At 48.9% G+C, this 24,056-nt stretch overlaps 1 protein-coding gene across 5 annotated transcripts in view; it reads left to right on the forward strand.

Annotated features, from left to right (window-relative positions):
- AMMECR1 (AMMECR nuclear protein 1) overlaps positions 1–24,056 on the forward strand; it is a 215,590-nt gene that overhangs the window by 113,200 nt on the left and 78,334 nt on the right. For all 5 annotated transcript variants that reach the window (XR_008847704.1, XM_056538916.1, XM_056538917.1 and 2 more), the window contains exon 2: positions 6,192–6,776. Coding sequence is in view for 4 of the 5 variants with exons in the window: in XM_056538915.1 (XP_056394890.1) it covers positions 6,192–6,776 (585 nt within the window). In the remaining variant the exon portion in view is untranslated. The remainder of the gene's footprint in view (positions 1–6,191; positions 6,777–24,056) is intronic.

Consider the following 24,056-nt stretch of genomic DNA (forward strand, 5'->3'; position numbering starts at 1 on the left):
GATGGGACTAGGTAAGTATAGCTCCCTGCCCAGGGGAATATTTACTGGGGCTGGTGGGGGACACTGGGCACTGTCATTAAAATTAGTTTTGGCATATGATACAGCAGGTAAAATAAATAAGATTTGTCATTTACTTTACTCCCTGTAAAAAAAAAAATTATTTTTATGTCACTTTCATGGCCTTATAAATGTGGCCACTAGGGGTCTCCCTTCTAGTCCAGACCACATTCCGTCTGCTCAAAAGCACTGCTGGAGTGGCAGGAGACCAAATTCAGGAAGTACGGTCTGGCCATAGGCAGTGAATAGCACTCGCTCTCTGCCTGTGTATGAAACAGAGATGAAACAGGGAGAGTGAGTGCTATTCACTGCCTATGGTCAGACTGCACTTCCTGAATTTGGTCTCCTGCCAGGAGACAAAAGTCTGTGCTTTTGAGTTGAGCAGACAGAATGCAGTCTGGACCAGAAGGGAGACCCCTTGTGGCCAAATTTATAAGGCCATGAAAGTGACATAAAAAGAGATTTTTTTTTTACTGGAAGTAAATTACAAATATTATTTATTTTCCCTGCTGTATCATATGCCAAAAAATATGTTTCAATGGCAGGGTCACACGTAGCGCCTCTGCAGTGTATTTGATGCTGTGGATGCGCTACTGCCCGTCCCTAGAGTGTGCCTCCCGTTGTGCGCATGTGTTCCACTCGCAGCAGCAATCCGCTGCAATGAGCAGACACAGAGGGAACTGCGAGTCTCGCACAAATGCCCTGCAGACAACAACATCTCCCAGGGAGGATAAAGAGAAGAAGATTTTACCATATACAGAGTGTTGCCATGTGTTATATATAGTTCAATCTGATGAAAGGTTCCCTTCAAATTTAACTTCATTTCTGAGTTTACTTGATTTGGTTACTTTGTATGGATTACTTGGGTTGTTACCAACATTTTCAATTTTCATGTCAATAGCTCATGTGAAAATATATAATTTAGCAACAAAAATGATTAAAGAGGTACTCCAGTGAAAAACATTTTTTTTAAATCAACTGGTCCCAAAAAGGTAAACAGATTTGTAAATTACTTCTATTAAAAAATCTTAATCCTTCCAGTACTTATCAGCTGCTGTATGCTACAGAAAAAGTTGCATAGTTCTTTTCTGTCTGACCACAGTGCTCTCTGCTGCAGCCTCTGTCCCTGTCAGGAACTGTCCAGAGCAGGAGAAAATCCCCATAGCAAACCTAAAATCTTTCAAGCTGGAGCTGTGTTTACACTGTATTTTTTTTTGTCGCAAGTTTTACATCTGTCCCCTTATTTTTATGTACAGAGTTCTAAAGGGCCACATGTGTCACTTGAATGTAAGTTCTATATTCTACCCTGGACAGTTCATGACACTGACAGAGGTGTCAGCAGAGAGCACTGTGGTCAGACAGAAAAGAACTACTCAACTTCCTCTGGATAATACAGCAGCTGATAAGTACTTGAAGGATTATGATTTTTAAATAGAAGTAATTTATAAATCTAACTTTTTGGCACCAGTTGATTTAAAAAAAAAAGTGTTTTCCGCCGGAGTACCCCTTTAAGTGTTCAGTACTTATTTTACCCTCTGTAATTAATATATAGTATCATGACAGGTGATAATCCTGTCTGCAGCTCCACTTATTGTGGCAAATCCTGCTGACTACACCAATTGTGGTTTTTAGGATAAGAGTACAACAAAACATGCCCCTCCCCCGAAAATATACTTACTTTGTTAGAGTCCCCAAAATGGCCACCAACAATATGAAACGGAAGCAGGAAGTACAGGCTAAATTTATAGGGCCTAAATATCTTTGTAAACAACCAGAAACATTGATTAAATGGGCACTGTCACCAACTTGTATTTTTGATATGTTGTAGTACTTATGTACTACAACATATCTCTAATATAGTAAAAAAAAAAAAATTTATTTTTTATTAACACAGTGTATTTTACGTTTGAAAACCGGCCACTAGGGGTCTCCCTCCTAGTGGCCAGCTGCAGCCTGGCGTGACGTCTCGCCTGAATTTGGACCGATGCCGGACGGGCATCGGTCCTAATTCCTGCGCTCGCTCCTTGCCTGTCAATCAGACAGGTGGGAGCGAGCACTGAGAACAGAAGAAGCGCATTGGCTCCCCTGCTCCCTGGCCTCCCACGCCGGCCCCGCCTCCCGGCATCCCGTCGCTGCTGTCCTGCACTTACTTTTCACGCCGGCCGCGTCGCTGCACTGTCCTGGTATGTCTGGGGGGGGGAGGAGGAGCGGGTTGCGCAGCGGGGGGAGGTTGCGCGGCGGGGGGGAGCGCGGCGGGGTTTGGTATCGGGGTTCGGGCGGGGTTCGGGTTGCGCCGCGGCCATGTATTGTTTTTATCACAGGGTGCCTCCAGTTTTTTCCCCACTACAACTCCCAGCATGCCCTGACAGCCAATAGATGTCAGGGCAAGCTGGGAGTTGTAGTGGTGAAACAGCTGGAGGCACCCTGTATAGATGAACTAAGAGCGGAAGTGTCGGCCCCAGCAGGCATCAGTGACGTCGCGCCTGCCGGTGAAGTCTGCCTGGTAGTGAGTACACTACCAGACAGACAAAAAGGCATTTTTTTATATAGAAAAAAAATTATAATAAAGGCAGGGAGGGGGTTAGGGATAGATGGGAAATAGGCAGGGACAGAGAGGGGAAAAAAAGGGATGGTGGGAGCTACCCTTTAAGTTTTGTACAACTATGAAATAATTGTACAAGGTATTTTGGCAGAAATGTCTTGTACCAGCAGTGTATCCCACCAAATTAACAATCACTCGGTAACCAGCAAAGTTGATAACAGTTAATAAAACATTAATTAGCTAAACCAAATAAGACATACATACAAGCATTAATACAATAATACATACTCTATGTTTAGCAATCTAGCATGGATCTAAATATTAAGTGTAGAAATGATACAGTCAATATATTTAGAGAGAAAGAGGACCCTATGTTTTCCAGTAAAATCCCATAATGCCCGCCCATTTGGCTTAGTGTCCACCTTCTCTCCTCACATAAAGTGGAAAAACAGGTTAGCTAAGCTTTAGACTGTGGGGGCAGGGAAATGTATACTAAATGGGATATAATGGATGTAAAAACACAAAATGTCAATATCCATAACAATGACTGTAATGACCTGTATAATAAATGAAAGTAAAAAATGAGCTAGATTATACTAAATGCTAGTGTAGATGTGTCCATCCTGCGGCATTCCAGCTGATGCAAAACTACAACTCCTTGCATGTCCTTCTGCAGTAGAGAGGCACAGATTGATGACCACTGCGCCAACAGTAATCTGTGTCGACATTGACCTGGACCTCAAGAGGTTAAAGGAAATCTGTCATCAGTATCACCCACACTAACCTGTCATAGGCGGGTGATACGGGTGATACTCATCAAAATGATACTTACAATGTCCTGTATGGCCCAGCTGTTGCGCCGTTATCGCTTTTTTTCTTTTTATGTAAATGAGGTCTCTCGGGCATGGGTGGGGCTAGGACCGGAGGTTCAGGCACCCCACGTGATCTTCTGCCGGGCAGGTGATCCGCCCAGCTCATCAATATGCACGGCCTCCCTCCCTTCTCTCAGGTTTTCACCACGCCGCATGCGCCGCTCCCAAAGTACACCCTGAAGCGGCATCATTTTCAACCTCATGAGGCTGAAACTGACATCACTTCTGGATGTACCCCGGTAGCGGCGCATGTGCCATGCCGCGAGAGCAGGGAGGGAGGCCATGCATATTGATGAGCTGGGCGGAGTGACAACGGCACAACGGCTGGGCCGTTTCCTTTAAATCAGTATTCCTCAACCAGTGTGTCTTTGGCTGATCACAGTAGAGAACGTAAGTTCCGGCTCCCAGGCTGGATAAAAATTTAGACTTTATTCTTCATGTTAAAATCCAATGCACGAAAAGCATAAAAACAAGAGAAGAAGTGGGACACAAACGCACCGACGCGTTTCGACTCACCAGTGAGTCTTAGTCATGGCTGATGGCTGATGCCAAAGTCTGTCCAGCCATGCTGGGACTTGTAGTTTTGAAACAGCAAGAGGAACACTGGGTGAAATGTTTACAGTTTTGGCACATGCTTCATATATTGGCCGCATTTTGCTTCCGAAGGCTGTGTTCACACTGTGTGTTTTTGTTGCATCTTTAAAAAGAGACTGACAGATGGATCAACCCGACTAACCTGAATATACAGGGGTGTGGGTGATTCTGAGTAAAAAATGTATTCCTTACCCCAGTCCGTTCAGACATTTTCGAGATATAGTATAATCTTACAATATGCGCATGACCTCTTGTCATCCTGTTCACCCACACTAAATCCAATACACCGGGTTATAGTGTGGGTGATCCGGAGACCGTTGCGGAATCTCTGACTAATATATGTACTGCCCAGTCCCTCTGAAGATTAGCTTCTATCGGCGCTGAATTGCGCGCTGAAGGCGGGCAGGGTGAATTTGAATATTTATGGTCGCTGGTCATGTGAGTGCTCAGTAGGCACAAACGCTTGTGTGAAGAGCGACCATGAATATTCAAATTCAGCCGGTGTGAGGTGAGATTTCCGAACCCATGCAAAAACCGAACCGCTCCGAGCGGTTCGGTTTTTGCATGGGTTCGGAAATCTCACCTCACACCGGCGGGCCTGGCTCTCGTGCGCAATTCAATGAAGATAGAAGGGGATCTTCAGAGGGACCAGGTGCCAGACAGAAGGTATGTATATAGTCAGAGACCCAGCATCGGTCTCCGGTTCACCCGACCTATAACCCGATGTATTGGATTTCGTGTGGGTGAACAGGATGACCGTTTTGCAATGAAGGCGGGTCTGAGGACTATCTGCTCCTCTGAGGCCATCCCCTGGGTGCCGTTCGGGCCGCCGTACTTATCAAGGAGATCATTACTGATCAGCAGGGTGGCGCGAACAGGACCCAGAGGATGGCCTCAGAGGTGCAGATGGTCTTCAGACCCGCCTCCAGTGCAGTTAAGAGTTAATTTGCATATTGTTAGATTGTACTATATCTTGGGAACATCTAAATGGACTGGGGTAAGGAACACATTGTTTCAGTCAGGATTAGTGTTGAGCGGCATAGGCCATATTCGAATTAGCGAATATTCGCGAATATATGGACGAATATTCGTCATATATTCGCAAATATTTGCATATTCGTAATATTCTCGTTTTATTTTTCGCATATGCGAATATTCGCGTATGCGAAAATAACCCTATGCGAAAATTAGAATAATCAAATTTAGTTTAAACAAAATTCGCATATGCGACAATTTGCACGCCAGTCTCACACAGTAGTATTAGAGCCTTCTTTACACCACACAAGCTGGAAGCAGAGAGGGATGATCACTGTGATGTGTACTGTGAAAAAAACAAAACAAAAAAAAACAAACGAATATTCGTAATTACGAATATATAGTGATATATTCGCGAATATGTGATATTCGCGAATAAAATTCGCATTGCGAATATTCGCGAGCAACGCTAGTCAGGATTAGAGATGAGCGAATTTACAGTAAATTTGATTCGTCACGAACTTCTCGGCTCGGCAGTTGATGACTTATCCTGCATAAATTAGTTCAGCTTTCCGGTGCTCCGGAAAAGGTGGATACAGTCCTAGGAAAGAGTCTCCTAGGACTGTATCCACCTTTTCCAGCCCACCGGAGCACAGGAAAGCTGAACTAATTTATGTAGGAAAAGTCATCAACTGCCGAGCCGAGAAGTTTGTGACGAATCAAATTTACTGTAAATTCGCTCATCTCTAGTCAGGATCACACAAACTAACCATCAGTATATTCAGGTTAGTCGGGTTGGTCTATCTGTCACTTTCCCTTTAATATGTATTTGCTATATACAGTATATTGTATATGATTTTACCACTATGAACAAACATGCTTGCCCAGCCTTAGTCACCCCTAGGAAGACAACAAAGCCCCTCAGTATTTTCAGTCTGTACACTGTGATCATGTGATGAGGATAATGTGTCATGCTTGGATCTGTAGTTCCCCCGTACAATGTATTGACTGGTATCCATGTGTGGTCTCCTATGATTGACTGTAATGGAGCATCAGACGTGAGCCTGTTATCCCTGTGCCCCCTCCCTCCTTGTTGTCTCTGTCAGCTGTTTGCACTGACCCAGCACCCCCCTCTGTGTCTCCCTCTGCAGGGGCTACACGACTGTCAATCATCCAGCTGCACGAGGTGGGGGCCACACTGACACGTCCTCCGTCCTGCCAATCAAGCGGCTCCAGAAGGCAGTGGGCGGAGCAACCATCCGTGTGACTGACAGCAGTGGGCGGAGCTACGAAGTCCGGGCGTTTCGACGTCACCACGCACAGGAGGAGGACGCCCGGAGCATGGGTCGGAAGCGGTGCGTGGGAGACTGTTCCAAGATGGCGGCGGGCTGCTGCGGGGTGAAGAAGCAGAAACTGTCCAGCTCACCGCCGTCTGGCTCAGGGGGTCCGGGCGGTCCCCACTGCAGCGGGGAGAGCCAGTGCCGCGGGGCGGAGCTGGGGCTCGGAGGCTCCGGGAGCGGGCCTGGTGGAAGCAGCCGGATGAACGGCCTGGCTTGTGGTAATAGCCTATCACCTGGCTGCGGGACTCTCTCTCCGGGCTGTGGCTCCAGTCTAAGCCCCGGATCCCGGAAGATGGTGGTCTCGGCGGAGATGTGCTGCTTCTGCTTCGATGTTCTGTATTGCCATCTGTACGGGTACCAGCCGCCCCGCACACCACGCTTCACCAATGACCCATAGTAAGTGGCGGCCGGCCTGGGGGGAGGTGGTGAGCGGGCAGATGGATGGCAGCTGTGGGGGGCACAGTCTGGAGGGCATGGATACATGTGCCCCTCACTGCTGCAGCCATGGCATCTGTCCTCTGCCATTTATAATGTATATATGTGCCTAGAACACCAGTCTGCACTACAACCATACTGTGTATACATAGCTCCAACATAGGCCACAGTGCAGTACACACATCCATCAGCGATCACCTCACATCTGCCATGTCAGCCAAATACTGTCTGTACCTCAGATGGGCATCCTTGTCTAATAGACCTATAGTGTATATACTGGTCATGGGGACACTGTATACTGTACTGGAAAGGGGGACTGTGTATACTGTACTGGTCAGGGGGACTGTGTATACTGTGCTGTTCAGGGGGACTGTGTATACTGTACTGGCCAGGGGGACTGTGTATACTGTGTACTGGCCAGGGGGACTGTGTATACTGTGTACTGGCCATGGGGACTGTGTATACTGTACTGGTCATGGGGACTGTGTATACTGTACTGGTCATGGGGACTGTGTATACTGTACTGGCCAGGGGGACTGTATACTGTACTGGTCATGGGGACTGTGTATACTGTACTGGCCAGGGGGACACTGTATACTGTACTGGCCAGGGGGACACTGTATACTGTACTGGGCAGGGGGACACTGTATGCTGTACTGGGCAGGGGGACACTGTATGCTGTACTGGGCAGGGGGACACTGTATGCTGTACTGGGCAGGGGGACACTGTATGCTGTACTGGGCAGGGGGACACTGTATGCTGTACTGGCCAGGGGGACACTGTATGCTGTACTGGCCAGGGGGACACTGTATGCTGTACTGGCCAGGGGGACACTGTATACTGTACTGGCCAGGGGGACACTGTATGCTGTACTGGCCAGGGGGACACTGTATGCTGTACTGGCCAGGGGGACACTGTATGCTGTACTGGGCCGGGGGACACTGTATGCTGTACTGGGCCGGGGGACACTGTATGCTGTACTGGGCCGGGGGACACTGTATGCTGTACTGGGCAGGGGGACACTGTATGCTGTACTGGGCAGGGGGACACTGTATGCTGTACTGGGCAGGGGGACACTGTATGCTGTACTGGCCAGGGGGACACTGTATGCTGTACTGGGCAGGGGGACACTGTATGCTGTACTGGGCAGGGGGACACTGTATGCTGTACTGGGCAGGGGGACACTGTATGCTGTACTGGGCAGGGGGACACTGTATGCTGTACTGGGCAGGGGGACACTGTATGCTGTACTGGGCAGGGGGACACTGTATGCTGTACTGGGCAGGGGGACACTGTATGCTGTACTGGGCAGGGGGACACTGTATGCTGTACTGGGCAGGGGGACACTGTATGCTGTACTGGGCAGGGGGACACTGTATGCTGTACTGGGCAGGGGGACACTGTATGCTGTACTGGCCAGGGGGACACTGTATGCTGTACTGGGCAGGGGGACACTGTATGCTGTACTGGCCAGGGGGACACTGTATGCTGTACTGGCCAGGGGGACACTGTATGCTGTACTGGGCAGGGGGACACTGTATGCTGTACTGGGCAGGGGGACACTGTATGCTGTACTGGGCAGGGGGACACTGTATGCTGTACTGGGCAGGGGGACACTGTATGCTGTACTGGCCAGGGGGACACTGTATACTGTACTGGCCAGGGGGACACTGTATGCTGTACTGGGCAGGGGGACACTGTATGCTGTACTGGGCAGGGGGACACTGTATGCTGTACTGGGCAGGGGGACACTGTATGCTGTACTGGGCAGGGGGACACTGTGTGCTGTACTGGCCAGGGGGACACTGTATGCTGTACTGGCCAGGGGGACACTGTATGCTGTACTGGCCAGGGGGACACTGTATACTGTACTGGCCAGGGGGACACTGTATGCTGTACTGGCCAGGGGGACACTGTATGCTGTACTGGCCAGGGGGACACTGTATGCTGTACTGGGCCGGGGGACACTGTATGCTGTACTGGGCCGGGGGACACTGTATGCTGTACTGGGCCGGGGGACACTGTATGCTGTACTGGGCAGGGGGACACTGTATGCTGTACTGGGCAGGGGGACACTGTATGCTGTACTGGGCAGGGGGACACTGTATGCTGTACTGGGCAGGGGGACACTGTATGCTGTACTGGGCAGGGGGACACTGTATGCTGTACTGGGCAGGGGGACACTGTATGCTGTACTGGGCAGGGGGACACTGTATGCTGTACTGGGCAGGGGGACACTGTATGCTGTACTGGGCAGGGGGACACTGTATGCTGTACTGGGCAGGGGGACACTGTATGCTGTACTGGGCAGGGGGACACTGTATGCTGTACTGGGCAGGGGGACACTATGCTGTACTGGGCAGGGGGACACTGTATGCTGTACTGGGCAGGGGGACACTGTATGCTGTACTGGGCAGGGGGACACTGTATGCTGTACTGGGCAGGGGGACACTGTATGCTGTACTGGGCAGGGGGACACTGTATGCTGTACTGGGCAGGGGGACACTGTATGCTGTACTGGGCAGGGGGACACTGTATGCTGTACTGGGCAGGGGGACACTGTATGCTGTACTGGGCAGGGGGACACTGTATGCTGTACTGGGCAGGGGGACACTGTATGCTGTACTGGGCAGGGGGACACTGTATGCTGTACTGGGCAGGGGGACACTGTATGCTGTACTGGGCAGGGGGACACTGTATGCTGTACTGGGCAGGGGGACACTGTATGCTGTACTGGGCAGGGGGACACTGTATGCTGTACTGGGCAGGGGGACACTGTATGCTGTACTGGGCAGGGGGACACTGTATGCTGTACTGGGCAGGGGGACACTGTATGCTGTACTGGGCAGGGGGACACTGTATGCTGTACTGGGCAGGGGGACACTGTATGCTGTACTGGGCAGGGGGACACTGTATGCTGTACTGGGCAGGGGGACACTGTATGCTGTACTGGGCAGGGGGACACTGTATGCTGTACTGGGCAGGGGGACACTGTATGCTGTACTGGCCAGGGGGACACTGTATGCTGTACTGGCCAGGGGGACACTGTATGCTGTACTGGCCAGGGGGACACTGTATGCTGTACTGGGCAGGGGGACACTGTATGCTGTACTGGGCAGGGGGACACTGTATGCTGTACTGGGCAGGGGGACACTGTATGCTGTACTGGGCAGGGGGACACTGTATGCTGTACTGGGCAGGGGGACACTGTATGCTGTACTGGGCAGGGGGACACTGTATGCTGTACTGGGCAGGGGGACACTGTATGCTGTACTGGGCCGGGGGACACTGTATGCTGTACTGGGCCGGGGGACACTGTATGCTGTACTGGGCCGGGGGACACTGTATGCTGTACTGGGCCGGGGGACACTGTATGCTGTACTGGGCCGGGGGACACTGTATGCTGTACTGGGCCGGGGGACACTGTATGCTGTACTGGGCCGGGGGACACTGTATGCTGTACTGGGCCGGGGGACACTGTATGCTGTACTGGGCAGGGGGACACTGTATGCTGTACTGGGCCGGGGGACACTGTATGCTGTACTGGGCCGGGGGACACTGTATGCTGTACTGGGCAGGGGGACACTGTATGCTGTACTGGGCAGGGGGACACTGTATGCTGTACTGGGCAGGGGGACACTGTATGCTGTACTGGGCAGGGGGACACTGTATGCTGTACTGGGCAGGGGGACACTGTATGCTGTACTGGGCAGGGGGACACTGTATGCTGTACTGGGCAGGGGGACACTGTATGCTGTACTGGGCAGGGGGACACTGTATGCTGTACTGGGCAGGGGGACACTGTATGCTGTACTGGGCAGGGGGACACTGTATGCTGTACTGGGCAGGGGGACACTGTATGCTGTACTGGGCAGGGGGACACTGTATGCTGTACTGGGCAGGGGGACACTGTATGCTGTACTGGGCAGGGGGACACTGTATGCTGTACTGGGCAGGGGGACACTGTATGCTGTACTGGGCAGGGGGACACTGTGTGCTGTACTGGGCAGGGGGACACTGTGTGCTGTACTGGGCAGGGGGACACTGTGTGCTGTACTGGGCAGGGGGACACTGTGTGCTGTACTGGGCAGGGGGACACTGTGTGCTGTACTGGGCAGGGGGACACTGTGTGCTGTACTGGGCAGGGGGACACTGTGTGCTGTACTGGGCAGGGGGACACTGTGTGCTGTACTGGGCAGGGGGACACTGTGTGCTGTACTGGGCAGGGGGACACTGTGTGCTGTACTGGGCAGGGGGACACTGTGTGCTGTACTGGGCAGGGGGACACTGTGTGCTGTACTGGGCAGGGGGACACTGTGTGCTGTACTGGGCAGGGGGACACTGTGTGTGCTGTACTGGCCAGGGGGGCACTGTGTGTGCTGTACTGGCCAGGGGGGCACTGTGTGTGCTGTACTGGCCAGGGGGGCACTGTGTGTGCTGTACTGGCCAGGGGGGCACTGTGTGTGCTGTACTGGCCAGGGGGGCACTGTGTGTGCTGTACTGGGCAGGGGGGCACTGTGTGTGCTGTACTGGGCAGGGGGGCACTGTGTGTGCTGTACTGGGCAGGGGGGCACTGTGTGTGCTGTACTGGGCAGGGGGGCACTGTGTGTGCTGTACTGGGCAGGGGGGCACTGTGTGTGCTGTACTGGGCAGGGGGGCACTGTGTGTGCTGTACTGGGCAGGGGGGCACTGTGTGTGCTGTACTGGCCAGGGGGGCACTGTGTGTGCTGTACTGGCCAGGGGGGCACTGTGTGTGCTGTACTGGGCAGGGGGGCACTGTGTGTGCTGTACTGGGCAGGGGGGCACTGTGTGTGCTGTACTGGGCAGGGGGGCACTGTGTGTGCTGTACTGGGCAGGGGGGCACTGTGTGTGCTGTACTGGGCAGGGGGGCACTGTGTGTGCTGTACTGGGCAGGGGGGCACTGTGTGTGCTGTACTGGGCAGGGGGACACTGTGTGCGCTGTACTGGGCAGGGGGACACTGTATGCTGTACTGGGCAGGGGGACACTGTATGCTGTACTGGGCAGGGGGACACTGTATGCTGTACTGGGCAGGGGGACACTGTATGCTGTACTGGGCAGGGGGACACTGTATGCTGTACTGGGCAGGGGGACACTGTATGCTGTACTGGGCAGGGGGACACTGTATGCTGTACTGGGCAGGGGGACACTGTATGCTGTACTGGGCAGGGGGACACTGTGTGCTGTACTGGGCAGGGGGACACTGTGTGCTGTACTGGGCAGGGGGACACTGTGTGCTGTACTGGGCAGGGGGACACTGTGTGCTGTACTGGGCAGGGGGACACTGTGTGCTGTACTGGCCAGGGGGACACTGTGTGCTGTACTGGCCAGGGGGACACTGTGTGCTGTACTGGCCAGGGGGACACTGTGTGCTGTACTGGGCAGGGGGACACTGTGTGTGCTGTACTGGGCAGGGGGACACTGTGTGTGCTGTACTGGGCAGGGGGGCACTGTGTGTGCTGTACTGGGCAGGGGGGCACTGTGTGTGCTGTACTGGGCAGGGGGGCACTGTGTGTGCTGTACTGGCCAGGGGGCACTGTATGCTGTACTGGCCAGGGGGCACTGTATGCTGTACTGGCCAGGGGGACACTGTATGCTGTACTGGCCAGGGGGACACTGTGTGTACTGTACTGGCCAGGGGGACACTGTGTATACATTCTGCACATACTGTACTAGTGATAGGGAATAATATTTACAGTTGTCATCAGGAATAATATGTGCAGCGGGGGAGATGATAAAAACCATTTTAAAAGTAAACCTGTCTTATTTGCCCTTAACAGCCAATCACAGCTCTACTTTAATTTTACTAGAGCTCTATAAGAGTTGAATGCTGAACTGTGATTGGCTATTGTTCAGTTGGGTTCACACTGTGGTTTTGTTTTACACACTTGAGGGGAAAAAAATAAAGTTGCGTTGCTGGATGTTTAAAACTAATGCTGGTGTATGGTATACAGCAGTTTATTTCCTAAATATATAGTAAAATAAAGGGAAAATACTCAGTTTTTGGTGATGTCACCCAACTCTGTGAATAGCCGGTCATTCGGGCCTAAGTACACTACTAAGACCTGCCCTATATCCTATACACCGTATTAGTCATGAGGTTTGCTGGATTTGCCACATAACGTATCCCTTATTTGCCATTGACTCTTATGTCTGAGAAGAAATCTATTGACACATTTAAAAAGTCTCAAGAAAATCGTGTAGTGTATGCGTAGATAGATATCGCAATAGTTTGTATCACGGTCTACTCATCTGCTGTGACAGATTTGTTGTAGGTTGGCAAAGAAAGAAATGCCAGGATGGTTCACGGCACCCCGTGAAAGGGAAGGGTAGAGCTGATGTAAAGAACGATGTTCCCTTAAAGAGGTACTCCCGTGGAAAACTTTTTTTTTTTTTTTTTTTTTTTAAAGGGGTTCTCTGGTGCTTAGACATCTTATCCTCTATCCAAAGGATAGCGGATAAGATGCCTGATCGCGGGATTCCCGCCGCTGGGGACCCCCGGGATCATGCACGCGGCACCCCGTTTGTAATCAGTCCCCAGAGAGTGTTCGCTCCGGGACTGATTACAGGCGACCACCGGGCCCCTCATGTAGGCTTGCATTGAGTGGCGGAGCATGACGTCACACGGGGGCGGAGGCGTGACGTCACACTCCGCCGGCCCGGTGGTCGCCTGTAATCGGTCCCGGAGCGAACACGCTCCGGGGGACTGATTACAAACGGGTGCCGCGTGCATGATCCCGGGGGTCCCCAGCGGCGGTACTCCCGCGATCATGTATCTTATCCCCTATCCTTTGGATAGGGGAAAAGATGTGTAAGCACCGGAGAACCCCTTTAAATCAACTGGTGCCAGAAAGTTAAACAGATTTGTAAATCACTTCTATTAAAAAATCTTAATCCTTCCAGTACTTTTTAGGGGCTGTATACTAAAGAGAAATCCAAAAAGAAATGAATTTCCTGTGATGTCCTGACCACAGTGCTCTCTGCTGACCTCTGCTGTCCATTTTAGGAACTGTCCAGAGCAGCATATGTTTGCTATGGGGATTTTCTTCTTCTCCTGACAGTTCCTAAAATGGACAGCAGAGGTCAGCAGAGGGCACTGTGGTCAGGACATCACAGGAAATGCATTTCTTTTTGGATTTCTCTTTAGTATACAGCCCCTAAAAAGTACTGGAAGGATTAAGATTTTTTAATAGAAGTGATTTACAAATCTATTTAACTTTCTGGCACCAGTTGATGATAAAAAAAAAAAAAAAAATTCCACGGGAGTACCCCTTTAATGCAGAACTACAGCTTCCACCATGGGACATGCTGTGAGTTGTAGTTTTACAGCCGCAGGGGAGCTATAGGTAATTGAACAAAGAGAGAAGTGTTCTCCAACTGTTGCAAAGCTATAACTCGCATCATGTTGGGAGTTGTAGTTTTGCAATAGCTGGAGAGTCACTGTTTGTGAAACATTGGTATGGGGCAGTGTTTCCCAACCAGGGTGCCTCCAGCTGTTGCAAAACGACATCCCCCAGCATTCCCGGACAACCGTTGGCTGTCCGGGCATGCTGGGAGATGTAGTTTTGCAACAACTGGAGGCACCCTGGTTGGGAAACACTGGTTTGGAGTAAGAGATTAACATGGCTGAAGATGCCTGTGCATGTATGTTGGGTATGACCGGATTGGCGCTAGCTGACAAGTGTTTTGTCTGGTTGAGGCAGGCGGTGGGGGAGGGGGAAAGCTGTTTAAGTTCATGTTTGTTGACATTATAGAAAGCGAAGAGGGGGAGGAAACATGAAAACCAGCCATAGCTCCAAGCTGGGAGGGAAGAAAGGGCTGAAATTATGCTTGTTGGCCTTGACCTAGGATCAGTAGAACAATAAGGGAAGGACGATGGTGTGACCCCCAGACTGTTTAGAGCAGTGTTTCCCAACCCGGGGGCCTCCAGCTGTTGCTAAACTACAACTACCAGCATACCAGGACAGCGAAAGGCTGTCCGGGCATGCTGGGAGTTGTAGTTTTGCAACAGCTGAAGCAATCCTAGTTGGGAAACCCTGGTTTAGAGGAATTCTCCTAACCTTAGTCCTGTGTTGACCCTCAGATTTTTGGTGTTGTAGTAGTCAGTAAGCCTTGGCTTTGGTCTTATAGGGGAGTAAAGGTTCGCCTAATACTTAAAATATTTGCACACGGACCTTCCTGTCTACCCCATGATGATTCCAGTATTGTGTACGGGATGTTATTGCAGACTATTGCTAGCCTGTGAGATAACATACTGTTACTTTACACCATCAGTCTATTGTGCACAGCACTGCTCATCGTCTGGCTACATATTATTAGGATGAAGCACGATGTAGTTTGCTTCTTACATTTATTGTAAAGTGTAAGGCACCAGTAACACCTAACCTGCCTAACAATAGACCCATTTTTTTTCTCTTTGTGTTTAACCTCTTGGGGACGCAGGGTGTTTGCATACTCCATGCATCCCGATCCTTAAGGACTCAGGGTGTACCTGTATTTCTGGTCCCTGCTGCTGACCGGGCAGGGACCGGACCGGGATCCCTGCTGAAATAATTCAGCTGTCATCCCGTGACAACGCCTGGGGTGGGTCCTGAGAACCCTCATCCCCCCCCATGTAGTCGATCGCCGCAAATCCGGGTCAATCGGTGACCTGGAGAAAAAGGATGATAGGTGTCGTCCGAGATGGCACCTATCATCCTTTAGCAGCAGGAGTGAGGTGGCACTGGTGCCACCTCACGATTGTCCTGATTCGAATCTGGACACTTGCTGTGGGGGTTTCCCTAATGGCGCCCGCTCCGCTCCGGTTCCGAAGGGCGAGAGCAGGTGACGGGAGTGTGTACCTGAGGCTGGGGCCCCCGATCCCCACCATCGGCGGCGGGATCGGGGCCCCAGCAGCAGTGTGACGGCTGGCGTATCTTCACTGCCCAGCAGCAGGAGGTAAGGCTAGCTGGGAGTTGTTGTCATGCAACAGCAGAAGTCACAACTACAACTCCCAGCATGCCCTTTGGTAGTTTGCGCTTGCTGGGGGTTGTAGTTATGCAACAACTGGAGGCACACTGGTTGCAAAACACTGAGTTAAGTAACAAACTCCCAGTGTTTGGGCAAACAGTGTGCCTCCAGCTGTTGCATAACTACAACCCCCCAGCATGCACGACAGCCAAAGGGCATGCTGGGAGTTGTACTTTTGCAACAGCCGCAGGTTTGCCCCCCCCCATGTGAATTCACACGGGCGCGTTTACAGTGAGTTTCTTGCTCCCAGCGGGAAACTCGCTGTGAACCCCCGCTTGTGTGAATGTACCCTAAAAACACTGCACTACACTTTACAAAATAAAAAGTAAAGCACTACATATACCCCTACACAGTTACACCCCCCCCCCCCCCCCAATAAAAATGAAAAACATCTGGTACGGCACTGTTTCCAAAACGGAGCTTCCAGCTGGAGGAACCCTGTTTGAGAAGCACTGCCATAGGATCATTTTGGTATCTGAAGCAAGTGTAATACTTGCATCCGGGTCCGTCCCTAAGCAAATCCCTAATTTAGGTCTCAAATGCGCATGGCGCTTTCTCACTTCGGTGCCCCGTCGTATTTCAAGGAAACAGTTTAGGGCCACATATGGGGTATTTCCGTACTCAGGAGAAATTGCTTTACAAATTTTGGGGGGCTTTTTTCCTTTTACATCTTGTGAAACACCAGCATGGTTTTTTACAATAACATGCAAGTGTAGACCCCAACTTTACTTTTTCATAAGGGGTAAAAGGAGAAAAAGCCCCCCGAAATTTGTTAGGCAATTTCTCCAGAGTATGGAAATACCCCATAACAAATTTTGGGGGGCTTTTTCTCCTTTTACCCCTTATGAAAAGGTAAAGTTGGGGTCTACACTTGCATGTTATTGTAAAAAACACTGACATGCTGGTGTTGCCCAATACTTTTCATTTTCACAAGGTGTAAAAGGAAAAAAGCCCCCCAAAATTTGTAAAGCAATTTCTCCTGAGTACGTAAATACCCCATATGTGGATGTAAAATGCTCTGCGGGCACACAACAAGGCTCAGGAGTGAGAGCGCACTCTGTACATTTGAGGCCTAAATTGGTGATTTGCACAAGGGTGGCTGATTTTACAGATGTTGTGGCATAAATGCAAAAAAAAAAATACCCACATGTGACCCCATTTTGGAAACTACTCCCCTCACGGAACGTAACAAGGGGTATAGTGAGCCTTAATACCCCACAGATGTTTTAAATTTTTTGTTAACGTTGGATGGGAAAATGAAGAGAATATTTTTTTTCCACTAAAATGCTTGTTACCCTAAATTTTTCATTTTCACAAATGAAAATAGGGAAAAAAAATGTGTAACCCTATTTCTTCTGAGTAAGAACATACCCCATGTGTGGATGTAAAGTGCTCTGCGGGCGAACTACAATGCTCAGAAGAGGAGCGCCATTGGGCTTCTGGAGAAAAAAAAAATTGTCCAGAATTGAAGGCCCATGTGTGTTTACAAAGCCCCCATAGTGCCAGAACAATGGACCCCCCCAACATGTGACCCCATTTTGGAAACTACACCTCTCACGGAACGTAATAAGGGGTACAGTGAGCACTTTCGCTACAGGTGTCTGACAGATTTTTGGAACAGTGGTCTGTGAAAAATTAAAAATGTAATTTTTCATTTGCACAGCCTACTGTACTCCTTGTTACGTTCCTTGAGGGGTGTAGTTTCCAAAATAGTATGCCATGTGTTTTTATTTTTTATTTTTTGCTGTTCTGGCACCATTGAGGCTTCCTAAATGCAACATGCCGCCCAAAAACCATTTCAGCAAAATTCACTCTCCAAAATCCCATTGTTGCTCCTTCCCTTCTGAGCCCTGTAGTGCACCCATGGAGCACTTTACATACACATATGAGGTATTTCCTTACTCGAGAGGAATTGGGTTACAAATTTTGGGGTGATTTCTCTCCTTTTACCCCTTGTAAAAATTCCAAAAATGGCTCTACAAGAACATGTGAGTGTAAAAAAAGAAAATGAAGATTTTGAATTTTCTCCTTCACTTTGCTGCTATTCCTGTGAAACACCTTAAGGGTTTACAAACTTTCTGAATGTCATTTTGAATACTTTGAGAGGTGCAGTTTCTATAATGGGGTCATTTATGGGGTATTTCTCACAGAAAAGCCCCTCAAATCCACTTCAAACTTAACTGGCCACTGAAAAATTAAGATTTTGATTTTTTTTTGTGAAAATTTTGAAAATTGCTGCAATACTTTGAAGCCCTCTAATGTCTAAAAGTAAAAACATGTCGACTTTATGATGCAAACATAAAGTAGACATATTGTATTTGTGAATCAATATATACAGTAATTTATTTGGAATGTCCATTTTCCTTACAAGCAGAAAGTTTCTAAGTTAGAAAGCAGCTACATTTTCAAAATTTTCATCAAACTTTGGGATTTTTCACCAAGAAAAAATGCAAGTAACGACAAAAATTTACCAGTATGTTAAAGTAAAATGTCACGCAAAAACTATCTCTGAATCAGATGCTTTTACCTTTTATTCTGAGTTATTAATGCATAGAGTGAGTCCCTAAGGGGTTAATTTGATAGGTTCATGGTATGATATTTGCAGCATTTTTTGTGTGACCAATGTAGCTTTATGATCTTATCTATTTGTATTGTATACATTTTTAGATTTTCTAAATAATAAAACGTTGCATTTTTGTTATGTTCTAATTAAAATCAAGTAGTGTTGCCTTACATGTCTGAAGTTTTGGTTGTACCGGTTCTCACTTCTGAGACCTGCTTCGAGTTTGTGGCAGCGTGCGCCATACTTCCCAGCTGTAAATCAAATCTGACCTTTTCTCTGCATAATTCAATGCCGAAAAAAGGTCAGGTTTGGTGGCCGGCCGGGTAGTGCAACATGCTGTCGCTCTCTTCCCTGACTTATGACTAGCAATTGCAGCGGGTGTAAAGAGTGAGACCTGGGGTGATCCAAACTTTTAATATGTTTAGGCAACATATCAGAAGTTTTTTTCGAACAAGTCACCCTTCAATTTTGAGCTATTATCGGTCTGTTTTAGGGTAATTGGCTCAGGCCCAATGTTAAACGCTTTTTATGTATTGTTTTCTTCAGCTCAACTTTTTGTCTTTTCTCTTATACAAATTATTATTTTTTTTTCTTACACTAGTTTTCTTCTGCACATCACCACGAGTTAGACTGGGCGCATACTAAGGAAAAATTATGGTCAGAGATTCCGAGGGCGGCTGATGTCGACTGGATCAGTCTGTGCTAGGAACTCAAGGACATTGCCATCCATGTGTTCCACATGAAGCAAGAATTTCAGAAGCTACTGTGCAGCAGAATCCCATTGACTACAATGGGACACTGCTCAACCGAAATTTCTGAGTGTAATTTATAAATGGAATTACACTTGGAAATTCTTCATTTTGAATGGCAAAGTTACAGTAATTCGATTCGTCACAAACCTCACGGCTCGGCGGTTGCTGACTTTAGCCTGCATAAATTAGTTCAGCTTCCAGGTGCTCCGGTGTGCTGGAAAAAATGGATACAGTCCTAGGAGGCCAGAGCAGGAGAAAATCCCCATAGCAAAGCTTACTTTCAGCCTTAGGCCATGTTCACACAGTGGAATTCTGTGGAAATATTCCACTCTGAAATTACGCTGCAGTAAAGTCCCATTGATATCAATGGGATTCTCCTGCACTGTGTAGATAGCAGAATTCCCGAAAATCCAGATTCCAGTGTCCACAGAACTTAAACCTATTCAATGTTTTTGCGAATTCCGTTTGGTAGGGATGTCCCGATACCATTTAAAAAAAAAGTTTTTAAGACAGAGTATGAGTACCGATACTTTAATTCTAGTACTCGCTGATACCAATTACGAGTACTTTTCTTTTTTATTTATTTATTTATTTTATTAAGGGAATCTGACGCCAGGGTGACCCGGTTTTTGGCGCTTCTTACCATGCTGATATGTGGGTTCCTTATTGTGTGCAATGAAGGCGGCTGCTGTAGTATGATTAAAGATTTCTCTCTACTCCATTGCAGAGAACAGGGAATTTGCTTTGGCTGTGAGCCCGATGTCTCTGGAGCGATAGCGCTGATGTTCACACGATGAGCAGCGGTAGAAACCGGGTCACCTGCACTATTTACATATAAATTGAAGTTAGTGCAGGTGACTCTGCTGTAAGATTCCCTTTAATAGTAGGTATACCAAAAGAAAAAGGAGCTACTCAAATATTGATGAATAAAAGGCACAATTTTTCACATGATTTTAAAATGTATAAACGTGATTAAAAAAAGAGGAATACGACAGACAGGTGGCATACCTGGGACAAACATACATCAAGGCAAATATGCAATATGTGCTAGCACTGAGAAAATAGTGTTTAAACAACTGCTAGATCATGGGGCTTCTACAAGCTCAAACTGCTATTTCTAATGCCAAAGGCATATATAAAGTGCAAGTGCAGTATAACAGTAACTTTGGATGGAACTATATGGCAGTGAATGATAACCAGGTACATACCACAGTGCAAAATAGAGGTACTAAAAGTCCCAGGATGCCCCCCCCCCCCTTTGTAGACAGTGTCCCCCCCCCTTTGTAGGCAGCGTGGCAGCGCCCCCCCTTGTAGGCAGCGGCCCCCGTTCATTCCCCCCCCCCCTTTGTAGGCAGCGTCTGCCGTCTGCCCCCCCCCCCCCCCCCCCTTTGTAGGCAGCGGCAGTATACACCTCAGCAGTGTCTTATGCACAGTGTCAATTTAACCCCATGTCACTGCCCCTGTGAGTATATGACCCTCCGTACATGAGATGTCAGTCTCCATACCCCTCCCGTCCCTCACCAGCAGGAGACATCCTCTCTCATTCACTTCTCGGGTCACTCTATAACATAAGTGAAAATGCTCGGGTCCCTGACATCAGGCGACACTGAAGAGTAGCAATCTCTTGTTACCTCACTTCACCTCCTCCTCTCCCGGAGCCCGGGACATGTCTCTCCTCCTGCTCTTCTTCCTGCCAATCCGCAGCAGAGCACCAACGCCACCTTCCATAGGACAATTCCACTCCTGTTGGGTGTTGCCGCTCTGCTGCCCTGTTCTACCGTCCGCATCATGGTGTCCTACGGAGGAGCATGTGACATACACGTCACTCTGCTTCCTCCATAGCGTCACGCTGGGTGCAGTGGAGGAGGTAGTTTGTGTGTCACATGCTCCTCCATGGGATGCCATGGTGCGGACGGAAGAATGGGGCAGCCGCACTGCAGCAGGTATCGGACTTGGTATCGGGGACAATAAACAAGTCCCCAATACCATGCAAATGCCGGGTATTGGTACCATGTGATACCATGCATATCGGGTAGGGATCGACAGATATCGTTTTTTTAGGGCCGATACCAATAATTGGTGGAGGTTAGGGCCGATAGCCGATAACTTATACCAATAATCCGGTATAAGTTATCGGCTATTTATCTCCCCGCGACACCGCTGCAGATCATTGATTTAAAGCGGGCGCTGTAAATCAATGCACTGCATTGGCTTTTGCGGTGCCATAGGCCGCCGCCGCAACCCGCTTCTCACCCCCTGCCTGTCCGGGGGTCCTGAGACCTATCACCGCACCGCGACCACCGCACCGGCCCCATTGCCTCCCCCATCCCCGGTTTTATAATTACCTGTTCCCGGGGTCCACTCCACATCTGGCTCCAATGGCATCCTCCTGAACTGTCACTGTGTGCACTGACGGTGATGTCACGTCGCGCACGTCACGTCACTCGTCATTGCGCACAGCGTAACGCAGGACGTAGCAGGAGCAAGAAGTAGCTTGAGCTCCGGGAACAGGTAATTATAAAACCGGGGATGGGGAGGCAATAGAGGCGGTGTGGGTCGGGGCATTATTGGCTCATCTGCAAGGTAATTGCCAATACCAAATGCCCAAAATCGTGATTATCGGACGATAATATCGGCCATACCGATAATCGGTCGATCCCTAATATCGGGACATCCCTATAGTTTGGAAATGCATTTCTGCCTATAAAGACGGCACATTTCCGAGCGGTCCTAGCTTCCAAATGAAGTAAATGTGCGGAATGTCCTCCCGTGTTTTCCGTGTGAACATGACCTTCGAGTATACGCAGAGAGGAATGTTCAGGACCTTCTATCCCTTGGGATAATTTCAGTGCCCCAGCAATAGGAGATTCTGGGTCACTAACTTTAACTTGTAAAGAAACTAAATATGACTTATTGTACATAATAATCTGTGGATTGTATATTAACATTTCAAAATTGATTTATTTAATAGCCATTGTTTTGTTTTAGTTCAAAAAAATAACAGCAGTACTGAATGTTTCAGAAAATACCCCAAATAAACCTGTTTGCTACTTGGAAAAACATGGACTTAATGGTAGGAATAATTCTTTCTTTATGTAAACATGATTGGTTACTTCCAGTCTCTTGGACAGTCTCCATGTGGAATGGTGGAATACAGAACTTTATCTGTCTATACTGCCCAGAAGTGCAGTGAATTTCTTGCTGTGGGCTGTTTATTGTGGGCAATGGTCCCGCTATTATTATTGACTTTGTTTTCTTGGAAGCCAGTCCTATGTGTGCACCTCACATTATACTTCTTGTCTTTTCCTACCTCGGTCATAGCTATTAGTTATGTAGAAGAGGGGAAGCATAAGCTTTATAATCAGGTTGATAAGGATTCTTATGGCTATTAGGTGGTTTGTTTTGTTTGTTTTTTGTCCACGATATTTGACCTATGGCTTTTTAGGTTTCCTTGTGACTGATTGTTTAGCTAAACCTCCTATGTCTCCAAAAGATGATCCCAGCATAACATCAGATTGAAACATGTGTTGCTAGGGAAATGTGTAGGGCATAAGGGTATACTTTGCAGGGTCGCCTCTTTTAAGGCGTGTTCTCTGCTAAATGACATACAAGTGTATGTGACTGATAGTAATAACTTTTAACTTCAACATACGATGGTAATCTGTTCCAAACGGACCATCGTTTGTTGAAACAATCGTATGTTTAGGGATCCGTGCAATGTAAAGTATAGGACAGTAGTCTTCAACCTGCGGACCTCCAGATGTTGCAAAACTACAACACCCAGCATGCCCGGACAGCCGTTGGCTGTCCGGGCATGCTGGGAGTTGTAGTTTTGCAACATCTGGAGGGCCGCAGGTTGAAGACCACTGGTATATGAAGTTGTACTCACCTGTCCCCGCTGCCCTGGATGTCGCCTTCCATCGCTGTCGCCGCGTCCCTGACGCTCCGGCAAGGCCTCTGCTTCCCCGGCATCCTCGCTCTCCGTCGCCACCAACACGTCACTACGCACGCTGCTCCTATTGGATGACGGGACGGCGTGCGCAGCGACGTGATGATGACGATGGAGAGCGCCGACGATGCAAGGGATCCCGAAGAGGAAGAGCCGGAGCCCTGAGGACAGGTAAGTGATCGTCAGCGGACCACACGAAGCACCGTAGACAGCTATCCGGAGCAGCTGAAGCAGTCTGCACTGCCGGATAGCCGTTTATGCGATGGCCCCGACATACAAAAGCATCGTATGTTGATGCTGCCTTCAACATGCAATGGTCTCTGAGAGGCCATCACATGTTGAAATTATCGTATGTCGGGGCCATCGTAGGTCGGGGGGGGTCACTGTATAGTATAACATAGTACTCTGCGCTATTGTACACCACTTTATGTTAAAATGACCTGTGAGTTCCAATGACACACATAAGGGAAAACTTTCCTGCTTTAAAAAATGCTTTTGTAAGGCTGGGTTCACACTACGTTTTGTCCCATACGGGAGCGCATACGGCAGGAGGGAGCTAAAAGCTCGCGCTCCCGTATGTAACCGTATGCGCTCCCGTATGCCATTCACTTCAATGAGCCGACCGGAGTGAAACGTTCGGTCCGGTGGAGCCGACCGGACCGAACGTTTCACTCCGGTCGGCTCATTGAAGTGAATGGCATACGGGAGCGTGAGGTTTTAGCTCCCTCCTGCCGTATGCGCTCCCGTATGGGACAAAACGTAGTGTGAACCCAGCCTAAGCCGGTTTCCCGGGTTTTGCTTACGTGTGAATTATCAAGGTCGTGCGACTATTTGATAAATAGGGCGCATGTAAGCATAAGTAAGTAAAAAAAAAAATTGCCATATAAAAGCCATACATGATAAATCTCCTTAATGTATACAAGGGTGGAAAATGGTGCAAAACACATAC

This window comes from Hyla sarda, chromosome 9 (assembly GCF_029499605.1).
Source record: "Hyla sarda isolate aHylSar1 chromosome 9, aHylSar1.hap1, whole genome shotgun sequence".
In the NCBI taxonomy this organism is placed as follows: domain Eukaryota; kingdom Metazoa; phylum Chordata; class Amphibia; order Anura; family Hylidae; genus Hyla; species Hyla sarda.